This window comes from Thalassophryne amazonica, chromosome 5, assembly GCF_902500255.1.
Source record: "Thalassophryne amazonica chromosome 5, fThaAma1.1, whole genome shotgun sequence".
NCBI lineage: Eukaryota > Metazoa > Chordata > Actinopteri > Batrachoidiformes > Batrachoididae > Thalassophryne > Thalassophryne amazonica.
The window spans coordinates 15626456-15639592 of NC_047107.1; the positions used below are offsets into that span (position 1 = coordinate 15626456).

Consider the following 13137-nt stretch of genomic DNA (forward strand, 5'->3'; position numbering starts at 1 on the left):
TCAAGCATGTCTGATGTAAAAACATATGAATGAAATCCATATAGTTTTTGAAAAAAATAAAAAGGACCCATACTTTATGGACAGACCTCGTATATATATATATATATACAACCCCTGGCAAAAATTATGGAATCACCAGCCTCAGAGGATGTTCATTCAGTTGTTTAATTTTGTAGAAAAAAAAGCAGATCACAGACATGACACAAAACTAAAGGCATTTCAAATGGCAACTTTCTGGCTTTAAGAAACACTATAAGAAATCAAGAAAAAAAGATTGTGGCAGTCAGTAACGGTTACTGTTTTAGACCAAGCAGAGGAAAAAAATATGGAATCACTCAATTCTGAGGAAAAAATTATGGAATCACCCTATAAATTTTCACCCCCCAAATTAACACCTGCATCAAATCAGATCTGCTCATTGACATTGACCCTATGCCATGACATTGACCCTATGTGTCTTTTTGCAAGGAATGTTTTTGCAGTTTTTGCTCTATGGCAAGATGCATTATCATCTTGAAAAATGATTTCATCATCCCCAAACATCCTTTCAATTGTCCAAAATATCAACATAAACTTGTGCATTTATTGATGATGTAATGACAGCCATCTCCCCAGTGCCTTTACCTGACATGCAGCCCCATGTCATCAATGACTGTGGAAATTTACATGTTCTCTTCAGGCAGTCATCTTTATAAATCTCATTGGAAAGGCACCAAACAAAAGTTCCAGCATCATCACCTTGCCCAATGCAGATTCGAGATTCATCACTGAATATGAATTCATCCAGTCATCCACAGTCCACAATTGCTTTTCCTTAGCCCATTGTAACCTTGTTTTTTGCTGTTTTCTTTCCTTTAGCTTTTCTGTATGTAAATCCCATTTCCTTTAGGTGGTTTCTTACAGTTCGGTCACAGACGTTGACTCCAGTTTCCTCCCATTCGTTCCTCATTTGTTTTGTTGTACATTTTTCGATTTTTGAGACATATTGCTTTAAGTTTTCTGTCTTGACGCTTTGATGTCTTCCTTGGTCTACCAGTATGTTTGCCTTTAACAACCTTCCCATGTTGTTTGTATTTGGTCCAGAGTTTAGACACAGCTGACTGTGAACAACCAACATCTTTTGCAACATTGCGTGATGATTTACTCTCTTTTAAGAGTTTGATAATCCTCTCCTTTGTTTCAATTGACATCTCTCGTGTTGGAGCCATGATTCATGTCAGTCCACTTGGTGCAACAGCTCTCCAAGGTGTGTTCACTCCTTTTTAGATGCAGACTAACGAGCAGATCTGATATGATGCAGGTGTTAGTTTTGGGGATGAAAATTTACAGGGTGATTCCATAATTTTTTCCTCAGAATTGAGTGATTCCATATTTTTTTCCTCTGCTTGGTCTAAAAAAGTAACCGTTACTGACTGCCACAATCTTTTTTTCTTGATTTCTTATAGTGTTTCTTAAGGCCAGAAAGTTGCCATTTGAAATGACTTTAGTTTTGTGTCATGTCTGTGATCTGCTTTTTTTCTACTAAATTAAACAACTGAATGAACATCCTCTGAGGCCGGTGATTCCATAATTTTTGCCAGCGGTTGTATATATATAAACTGTTGCTGAAAGTTTATTTTTATACCAGTATGTGTTGCACGGTGAAAGGTTGTATATATATATATTGTTCAATTTCATAAAAGTGTTGCTGAACGTTTTAAGTTGCTTTCATTTAAATATTGAATACCAGTATGTTGCACTGTGGAAGTTTGTTTCAACTGAGTCTCTGAACATGTTCAAAGTTTGCACTGGCAAAATCTACCTCAACATCCTGAGGATTTGTGCCTCAAAAGAAAATAAAGGTGAATTTGATGGATACCCATTAGTTTGTGTTGATTATCGTATACATGTTTGTATTCATACAAGAAGTGCAGGGTGTTCTCCATATTATTTAACATATATTTAAAATGTATTGTACCATATATTAAACATTATAAATGTACATATATTTCATGTGTTTCCATATAATGTTACATATATTTACAATATATTCCACCATATATTGTGTATATATATTAACATATATTTAATGTATGTTTCCATATAATTTTCCACACATGTATAATACATTTACCATATATTGAACATATATGTGACAATATATTTTTACATAAAATACCAATACATTTGCCCATATAAATTGCAATACATGATGGCTGATATTTATAAACATAAAATTACATATATTTTGGGATATATAAACACATATTATATATTCATGCTAAATATATTGTAATATATGGAAAGCGGCAATCATTTGTATATTTTACAATATATTGCAATATATTTTGTGAATATATAATATGGTGTGTAATATATGTATCAACAATATACATTATATATTGTAAATACATGGATTAACATGTATTTACAATATATAATGTATTGGAGGTAATAATGTATTGAAATAGATTTCAATATATTAAAAAAATATATTGGTAAATATATTTTCTTTTCGTAAGGGATGGTACATTGGACTTCCTGATTCAATCTATGTCTGTCTGCCCCCCCCCCTCCGAGGGGTCAACAGTTTCAATCTAATGCATACAACTGACTTACTTTATACCACTTTCCCCATATTTGGTCAAAAGTAAACCTTCTTTGTTCAAACGACTTCGGGGTCTCTTAACGTGGCCATTTGTCTTATTTCTTTTTGGCTAATGTACTCCTTATATTCCAGTCCACTTGGGGGCGGTACTGCACAAATGTGTCATCTGCTAACAGCCACAAAGAACCCTGAAAAGGAAGAAGAAGAATAAGAGGAAGCTCTGTGATTGGTTTAACGTCGCTAAAGTCAACATTGGGCACGTTCAGATCCATGTTACAGCGTCGGTGCTAAAAGATAAAGTAGGTATTAAAAACCAGTTCAGAGACGTGGTGCTGCTGCTGGATGGTCGGGTGTAGGTAGGTCCCTCCCTGTAGGAGCTCGAGCCGAGCAGTCCGAGGCGCTGGGGCTGTTTTTGTCGTCATGACTTCGTTGGTTCAGCGGAGCTCGGGCCTCGTGCAGAGGAGAACCGAAGCCTCGCGCACCGCCGCCGATAAAGACGGTGTGTGCGCGCGCGAGGAGCAGGAGTCCCGGCGAGGAGAGCAGCAGGAGGAGGCCGGAGACTCCAAGGAGACGCGCCTCACCCTGATGGAGGAAGTGCTGCTGCTGGGTTTGAAGGACCGGGAGGTTAGTTACCGACAGACCGCGACAGCTCCACACATCAAACCGAGCCTATCTGTAGTGACGCGGTTCGCACGTCACACTGAATCTCTTTGACGCTTGTTTGGTAAAGTTCGTCCAGAACAGGGGTGGGCAATTAATTTTTACAAGGGGCCACATAGGGAACCTGAATTATGTCCAAGGGCCACACCATCGATAACTCGGCAGTCTCCCATTACAAATTTTACAAAAAAATTACCTATTTAATAGCTTTTATAGGTAATTTTTATTATTGTAATATGTAAATATTTAAATATACCTAAATAAATCTCTAATGATTTGCAACACACAAGCGTGACAGTTTTAATATATGTAATAATAATCATAGACCTCATGAGGGCCGGACAGGGACATGCAAAGGGCCGCAGTTTGCCCACCATCTGGTCCAGAAGGACGTTTTCAGTCCCGAAACTTAAACATTACACTTATGCTCTTGTATTCTTTTATTATTACTTGAAGACAAAATGTTTAATATAATTGAGATATGTTCCAATCAAGTGGAGGGTTCACCCCCCACACACATGTACTTCAGTCCAATACTTCCATTCATTTATTAATTCTTTTATTTTCTGAACCTGCTTGTTGTAGTTAAAGTTTGGGGCGCTGGAGCCTATCCATTGGGCTAGAGGCAGGATGCACCCTGGACAGGCCTCCATTTGATCATGGGACCAATGCATATAGAGGGTTTTCATGTGTCGTATCGGTCACGTGATTTTGTGTCCCGTGGCCATTGTGAATTACAGCGTGGTGGCCGCTGTGATCCTCTACATGCATTTGGTGAAAAATTGCAGAAGCGTCAACAATGGTTAACTTCTGTGCTGTTGTCGGTGATTAAAAATGAGGCAGGTTGCTTATTTTACAGGCTACCAGCAGTTATTGTGCATCAAGCAGTGGAATGTTACGAGCTTTCTAAGCGACACAGAGAGACCTGGCTCAGCAGAAGCAGAGCAGATCTGAAGGAAGCTTTAATATGGCCAGAACCAAGCAGACCGCTTGTAAATCCAAATACAAAGCCACCCGGAAGAGCACTCCGGCTACCATCAGTATGAAGAAGCCTCACCGTTACAGGCCCGTGGCGCTGAGAAAGATCCCCCGATACCCAAAATCCACCGAGTTGCTGATCCACTAGCTGCCCTTCCAGCGCCTGGTGAGAGAAATTGCTCAGGACTTCAAGACTGACCTCCGCTTTCAGAGCTCCACTGTGATGCTCTGCAGGAGGCCATTGAGGCTGACCTGGTCGGCAACTTGCGAATCAGCAGCTCGATGGATTTCTGGTAGCGGCGGATCTCTATCAGCACCACGGTGAGGCTTCTTCACGCCGATGGAGCCGGAGCGCTCCTCCGGGAAGCTTTGGTAGCGAGCTGCTTCCTCTGAGCTTTTCCTCAGGTGGATTTACGGGCAGTCTGCTTGGTTCTGGCCATATTAAGCTTACACTGTGAAACTGCCGACCACTTTGTTACATTGTCATTAAATTCATTATCCGGTATAACATGTGGATCCACTGAACCAACTGCTACAACTTTATCACAATAGACAGCTTTATCTCGAGGGTTTAAACCCACGTAATAAGCTTTCATTCTCTCTATTTTCTTTCACGTGCCAGCCGTATAGTAATCCACGATGGAGACGGGAGAAAATCGGTCACGTGATTGAAAACCCTCTATAGAGAGACAGACACGTTCGCATTCGCACACAGACCTATGGTCACTTTCATCACCAATCCATCTATATAGGTCTTTGGAAGTGGGACGAAGCCAGCGCACCCTGAGGGAACCCGCGCAAATAGGGGAAGAACATTCAAACTCGCACACAAAGGACCATGTTGGAAGCAGGCCAGTTTCGAGTTTATCAGTGCGCATGCACTGATAGCTAGCTAACACTTCCGGTTCACAGGTCAATGCATAGAGTCAAATTGCTGACACTGGTAAGAAGACGATGTTTTTGAAGTAACACAATGGCTTAAAGAGCCGAAATAAGTTACACCGTGGGCAAAAACGGTAAGTAAACAGTTCAAAAGTCAGTATTTTTATTATTATTATTAATATATTTTTTTTGTGCATTTGTTTGTTGTTTGTGAACACAATATATGACCGTGTTTGGGATTTTATTCTTTGTTTATTTATTGTTTGTGCATTTGTTTTGGTTTATGTAATGTTTACGAATGCAACACGAGCGAGCTGTTCCTGTAACAGTTCATAAATATAATACAGAGAAAAACTGTGACTATTAATACTGCAATTTACTGCTTTTGATAAAGATGATGACCGTGTTTGGAATTGTATTTTCTGTTAATTTTTTGTGCGTTTGTTTGGTGTTTGTGAGTGAGTGAGCCGTTAGCTCCGTTAAGGTTTATGAATATAATATAGAGAGAAACTGTGACGATTTACTGCTTTTGACAAAGATGATGACCGTGTTTGGGGTTTTTTTTTTTTTATTTAGATATTTTTTGTGGGTTTGCTTTGTGTTTGTGATCTTGGGAATGTGCGGTTTGTATGGCTTGACCTTTGAACTTACCCAGCAGCCCCTGCGGTGCTTAAACTCAAAACTGGCTTATATGGGACCTTCTCACTGTGAGGCAACAGCTCTAACCACTAAGCCACCAAGCTGCCCCAAATCTTGTAAGTCTTCACTCATATTCCCTTTTTTGATATTGGTTTTCTAATGTTGTAGGGCTACACGTCTTTCTGGAATGATTGCATTTCTTCTGGGTTGCGAGGGTGCATGTTGATCGAGCTGGCCCTGCGAGGACGCCTGCAGCTGGAGACCTGTGGAATGAGGAGAAGAGGTCTGCTGTCCAGGAAGGTAGAACATGTCTGCTGTCCAGGAACATCAGTGGTTTAACGGTTCATAATATTATTAATATAAAGATGACTTCCAACCTCCTTGCTGGAATGGTGTGTGATAATATTAATTTTCTTATTTATTATTAATAATTGAATTATTAATAATTTTCAAACATGTACGCGTTCTCTGTACATATGCAGAGTTTAGTAGCTCAGGGAATCCTCTTTTTATTGCATGCTCAGTCAGTAAAGAAAATAATTAAGCCTGGCTTCTTTCTGCTCTTAACAAGCAAAGTGAAAAAGGAAAAGGGTTTAAAATACAACAACCAAAAAACTCATGTAACTCGGTGATTGGAAAGGGCAAAGAAGCCAATTAGGCAATGTCCCCATTTTGTGAAAATGTAATGGGTCAGTTTCATTTACAATGGAATGAGTGCCAAATATTGTGACAAGTTTCGACCATTAAAGGTGTACCGCTCTGGGTTTAAGATTTAGTCATAAAAAGATTTTTTTTTTGGCACATTATAATTTAATTCCTTAGTATTTAAATAAGGGATTTGTGATATATTGCCAATATGATCAAAATTTGCACTGTCTGGGGGTGGTGGGGTGGTGGCGGGGATTCTCCCCCTGAAGGGAAGCATTTGAAGCGATGGTTTATTTATTTGTCTGTTTTGTGAAATTTCAAAGGTGCAGCTTTAATTTTACCACAAGAAGTTGTATTTGATCTTCATTTTTTGTGTACAAGGTCTGTTAGAAAAATATCGAACCTTATTATTTTTTGCAAAAACCTGATGGATTTGAATCACGTGTGCTTGCATGAGCAAACCTTGAATCTTCGTGCACATGCGTGAACATTTTCACGCCTGTCGATTGCATCATTTTCTGGTAAGCAGCCTTTGTGTGAGGACGTGTAGTGCGCTCGGCGGATTTTCATTTCAAGGAAAAAGACGGAACAACTGGAGCAGCGCCACATCAAATTTTGCCAGAAACTGGGCGACAGCCAGGTGGAAACCATTCGGATGATTCAGACGGCTTTCTGTGACTTTTCAGTCGTGTGACTAGCCGAGAAATTGTGGAAGAGGTGGGCATGTCACAGCATGTCCTGTGAGACTTCAACTTGGAGGCGCTTTTGCTGCGCCATCAGCAGCAGCGTGAATTTCACCGCCACTCTTTTCATGGCCAAATCTTCTGTCACACTGGAATGTACCGAAAAAGTGCTGATGTCCACCTCTTCCGCAATTTCTCGGACAGTCACACGACGATCCCGCATCACCACAGCGTTCACTTTGGAATGATCTGGTCATTTCAGCATGTTGATGGCCGACCAGAGTGTGGCTCGCTCTCCACCGTTGTACGGACGTCTTTAAACCGGTTGTACTGCTCCTTAATCTGTGATGCCCATAGGATCGTCACCGAAAGCCGTCTGAATCTTCCGAATGGTTTCCACCTGGCTGTCGCCCAGTTTCTGGCAAAATTTGATGCGGCACTGCTCCAGTCATTCCGTCTTTTTCCTTGAAATGAAAATTCGCCGAGCACACTACACGTCCTCACACAAAGGCTGCTTACCAGAAAATGATGCAATCGACAGGCGTGAAAAAGTTCACGCATGCGCACAAAGGTTCAAGGTTTGCTCATGCAAGCACACAATTCAAATCCATCAGGTTTTTGCATAAAATAAGTCCGATACTTTTCTAAAAGACCTTGTATACAGGTGAATCCCGTTAACTTGCGCAGGTTGGGGTCCACAAAATCGAATCGTGAATTATCTGAAACCATGAGTTAACATTGGCAGGCTCCAAGATTTTTGTTTCTGCTGCCTGCCCCCTCCTCTTTGCAAAACATTTTAATTCCTCTCCATATGCTAACATTTGGACAGGAAATAACATGCAGCTCAAGTGAACCTGTCTGGGCACATTCCAAAGAAACAATAGGCCACATTCCGCTGTTGCGTCTGATTGAACCTGAGTGCAAAAGTATTATTTCAGCTGGAGTCTGCCATTATTCATTTTGCAGTCAATTTCATTGAGGTCATATCTTATTTCATGTACTAAGAGTAACCATTTTTCATTTTATATTTTACGAGGTCTATTAGAAAAGTATCTGACCTTATTTTTTTCAAAAACCATATGGATTTGAATCACGTGTGATTACATCAGACATGCTTGAACCCTCATGGGCATGTGAGAGTTTTTTCACACCTGTCGGTTACGTCATTCGCCTGTGGGCAGTCTTTAAGTGAGGAGTCACCCACCCTCTCGTCGATTTTTTTTTTTTCAGTGGCTCAGACTGCTGCTTTGTTTGATCAAATTTTTTTCAAAACTGTAAGGCACAACTGAGTGGACACCATTCGATAAATTCAGCTGGTTTTCGGTAAAACATTTAACGGCTGATGAGAGATTTTGGTCTGTAACTGTCGCTTTAAGGACGGCCCACGGCGCCTGACGGCGATCTGCGCTTCGAGGCGGCAGCGTCTCGCCGTTTCAAGTTAAAAACTTCCACATTTCAGGCTCTGTTAACCCAGGAAGTCGTCAGAGAACAGAGAAGTTTCAGAAGAAGTCGGCATGAGGAGTTTATTCGGACATTCCATTGTTAACGGACATTTTGTAATGAAAGAACGTGCAGGCAGAGTCGCATGTCGGGCTGGACCCGACTGCGGGGGGTCGCAACAGGAAAAACACCTACGTTGGAAACCTTAACGGGCAAGTTGGAACATGCCCAAGCTGTTAAACAATTTCTCAGTTACTCACTTGTTGAAAGCCATCAAAAGCCGCCTGAATTTTACAAATGGTTTTCAACACGGAGGTGTTTTTCCTGTCGCGGTGCACACAGATTCACCGAGTCATCACGGAAACGACTCGGCGAATTTGCGCGCACGTCTTTCATTAAAAAATGTCCTTAAACAGTGGAATGTCCACATAAAGTCCTCATGCCGGCCTCTTCTGAATCTTCTGTTCTCTCACGACGTCCTGGGTGAATTAAGCCTTAAATTAGGATGTTTTCAGGTCGAAACAGGCCGACGACGGCGCCTGGAAGCGCTGCAGGACGTCCCGGTCCGTGGGAAGTCCTTACACCGACAGAAACACCCCATAATCTCTCATCAGCCGTTAAACTATTCACCGAAAACCAGCTTAATTTCTCGAATACTATCCACTCGGATATTCCTCACAGATCCAGAAAAAATTTTGATAAAGCAACGCGCGCTGTCTGGAACAGCGTGTGAAACAAAGGAATTCAGCCGAGAGGGCGGGACCACATCTCACTCAAGGCCTGCCCACAGGGAAATGACGTCACCGACACGCGTGAAAAAACTCACGCATGCGCACGAGGGTTCAAGCATGATTGGTGTAATCGCATGTCAATCAAATCCATATAGTTTTTTTTTTTTTTTTTTTTATAAAACTGCCTGTTACTTTTATAAGATACCTCGTATTTAGCAAACAAACAACAGTTTTACCTTATTTTTAATCATTTGATCCACAATACATTTTGTGTTTGTCATAAAAACACTTATTGTAATGTCATTTTAAGAAGGGCAGAAGTATTTCTGATGAAAATCCTTCATGAATGGTAATTTGGTTGTAGGCTAAACACCAATTACAATGACAATGTACTGTACTAAGATCACACTGTCATAGAACTGAGATTAGCACCCCCCCCCCCCCCCACAACATCAGGAAGTTAACAAAATTTAATTTCTCCCAAAGCAAAGGCTTGTTACTATACAAAGCACACAAATGTAGCATACAGTTGTCATAACTAGCAGTTTCCACATTCCCAAGGTGTGTCTTTCCTACATTTGCCACAGGTGTATTTTCAGCAGTGTACACAATGTTCACTGCTTCTGTTACTATTGCAGAGTATGTGCACCTGGCACTGTGTCTTTTCTTTTGATCCTGTACATGCTGTGTATAAAACGTGTATTTGTGGCAGCCATGTCCAACAGGTTGTAAAACACAGCCATGGGCCATCTCCATGTTCCTGCACACATGGAGTAGTTGCATTCTGGTCATGATATAAACAACCCATTTGAAATGGTTGTAATGAACAGTGTTCAGTTTTTGTTTTCGGGTGTCCACAGTTTCCACTTTCTCATTCATGGTGCTCAGAAGACAGACAGATTTCTTTTTGTTTGTGTGTGTGTGTGTGTGTGTGTGTGTGTGTGTGTGTATGTGTATGTGTATATACACCATCAGCAAGGCACTTCCAGATGTGAACACCTGTGTTGAGTACAACTGGCGGCCTGAGGTTTCCTTGGCAGTTGCTTGTAGCTCCCGACGATTTTTGTTGATGGTACCAAGCAGAGTTTTTTCGTTGAAGAAGCCTGTTAGCCAAAGACAGAGAGGTGAAGACATTGTCCATAGTTACAGTCCTTCCCTGGTCCATAAATGGGTCCATCAACTTCAAAACAACATTCTCTGACAGCCTCTCTCCCGCCGGACGAGTCGGATCTTTTCCCAAGTAAGGGATGGCATTACAAATGTACACTCACCAAAAATATAAACGCAACACTTTTGGTTTTGCTCCCATTTTGTATGAGATGAACTCAAAGAGCTAAAACTTTTTCCACATACACAATATCACCATTTCCCTCAAATATTGTTCACAAACCAGTCTAAATCTGTGATAGTGAGCACTTCTCCTTTGCTGAGATAATCCATCCCACCTCACAGGTGTGCCATATCAAGATGCTGATTAGACACCATGATTAGTGCACATGTGTGCCTTAGACTGTCCACAATAAAAGGCCACTCTGAAAGGTGCAGTTTTGTTTTATTGGGGGGGATACCAGTCAGTATCTAGTGTGACCATCATTTGCCTCATGCAGTGCAACACATCTCCTTCGCATAGAGTTGATCAGGTTGTCAATTGTGGCCTGTGGAATGTTGGTCCACTCCTCTTCAATGGCTGTGCGAAGTTGCTGGATATTGGCAGGAACTGGTACACGCTGTCGTATACGCCGGTCCAGAGCATCCCAAACATGCTCAATGGGTGACATGTCTGGTGAGTATGCCGGCCATGCAAGAACTGGGACATTTTCAGCTTCCAAGAATTGTGTACAGATCCTTGCAACATGGGGCCGTGCATTATCCTGCTGCAACATGAGGTGATGTTCTTCTCTCTGTGCATTCAAAATGCCATCAATAAAATGCACCTGTGTTCTTCGTCCATAACAGACGCTTACCCATACCATAACCCCACCGCCACCATGGGCTATTCGATCCACAACGTTGACATCAGAAAACCGCTCACCCACACGACGCCACACATGCTGTCTGCCATCTGCCCTGAACAGTGTGAACTGGGATTCATCCGTGAAGAGAACACCTCTCCAATGTGCCAAACGCCAGCGAATGTGAGCATTTGCCCACTCAAGTCGGTTACGACGACAAACTGGAGTCAGGTCGAGACCCCGATGAGGACGACGAGCATGCAGATGAGCTTCCCTGAGACAGTTTCTGACAGTTTGTGCAGAAATTCTTTGGTTATGCAAACCGATTGTTTTAGCAGCTGTCCGAGTGGCTGGTCTCAGGCAATCTTGGAGGTGAACATGCTGGATGTGGAGGTTCTGGACTGGTGTGGTTACACGTGGTCTGCGGTTGTGAGGCTGGTTGGATGTACTGCCAAATTCTCTGAAATGCCTTTGGAGACGGCTTATGGTAGAGAAATGAACATTCAATACACGAGCAACAGCTCTGGTTGACATTCCCGCTGTCAGCATGCCAATTGCATGCTCCCTCAAATCTTGCGACATCTGTGGCATTGTGCTGTGTGATAAAACTGCACCTTTCAGAGTGGCCTTTTATTGTGGGCAGTCTAAGGCACTTGTGCACTAATCATGGTGTCTAATCAGCATCTTGATATGGCACACCTGTGAGGTGGGATGGATTATCTCAGCAAAGGAGAAGTGTTCACTGTCACAGATTTAGACTGGTTTGTGAACAATATTTGAGGGAAATGGTGATATTGTGTATGTGGAAAAAGTTTTAGATCTTTGAGTTGATCTCATACAAAATGGGATCAAAACCAAAAGTGTTGCGTTTATAATTTTGTTGAGTGTATTTCGTGTCCAGATCTGCTGCAATCCAAAACTTGATTCCAGACTTGTCAGGCTTGGATGCAATGTATTGCTGAAATTGGACAACGAACCTTTCATGGAAATAATTGCTGATCCACGGTAACATGCTGCCCTGGACTGTAGGACGACACACACTTCTGAACAAACACCTGCCAGATGTCAGAAATTGCTGCAAATTTGTCCCTTTGTAAGTGTTCCTTGCGGATGTCCTTGTTGTCGAAACGAAGGTACCGCTATATTTCAAGAAAGCGGTTACGGGGCATTATGGCTTTGATATCTGGGTTGCCAAATCTATTGGCCCACATGAATTGCATGGCACCAACGTAGCCCTCGGCAGCCTTTTGGAAAAGGATTGTAAGGAATGCAATCAGCTCATAGACTCTCATCTGCCAGCTGGGATTTGTTCTATGGCCCTCCTGGACTGCGCAGTCTCTGATGGTCAAGAACATGCTGATATCCACCAAACACAGGAAGCTTTGAAGGCGAGTCGTGATTTTGTGTTTTGCAAACTCTGTTGCATCGGTTGTGACATCTGTGTGAAATGCATCCCCTATTTATGGTTGGACTCTCAGCGCAGTGAGAGTTCAAAGGGAGGATGTTGGTGTCGAACTGAAACTGCCTTCAAGTGTTAATTGGCACATTCCAAAGAAACAATAGGCTGCTTTTCTCTGCTGAAACCTGTGTCGGCCTCCATGTTATTACATATGCAGGCTATACAAACCACACAGGGACTCAGCTCATTTCTGTAACAAAGGGTGGAGGTTGGTCATATGCTAAACTTTAGGAGGATTTTCACTGCAGACTAAAGTCTGTTCTTTGGGCCTATTATTAATGAGGTTGACCAAAAACAGACAATAGTCTTTATACAGTAGTCTAAATTTTTTGGGGTCCACAAATTGACCCTGAGTAAAGCCTTAATGCGAGTTAGGCATATGCTAGTTAATAGGATTTACCTGTGTATACACCATTGGCTGAGGTGGTGATGGGGTTGGTTGGTAAGGTTAGACCTTACTTGTGTGAAGCACCTTGAG

General features: G+C 41.9%; 1 protein-coding gene across 2 annotated transcripts in view; it reads left to right on the top strand.

Annotated features, from left to right (window-relative positions):
• Positions 1-2766: 2766 nt before the first annotated feature.
• golph3 (golgi phosphoprotein 3) overlaps positions 2767-13137 on the top strand; it is a 45634-nt gene continuing 35263 nt past the window's right edge. The window contains exons 1-2 of one of the 2 annotated variants that reach the window (XM_034169743.1): positions 2768-3211; positions 5915-6046. In XM_034169743.1, the coding sequence (XP_034025634.1) occupies positions 3008-3211; positions 5915-6046 (336 nt within the window). In that variant the 5' untranslated portion in view covers positions 2768-3007. Of the gene's footprint in view, positions 3212-5914; positions 6047-13137 lie in introns of both variants that reach the window. The other variant, XM_034169744.1, reaches the window with a different exon arrangement.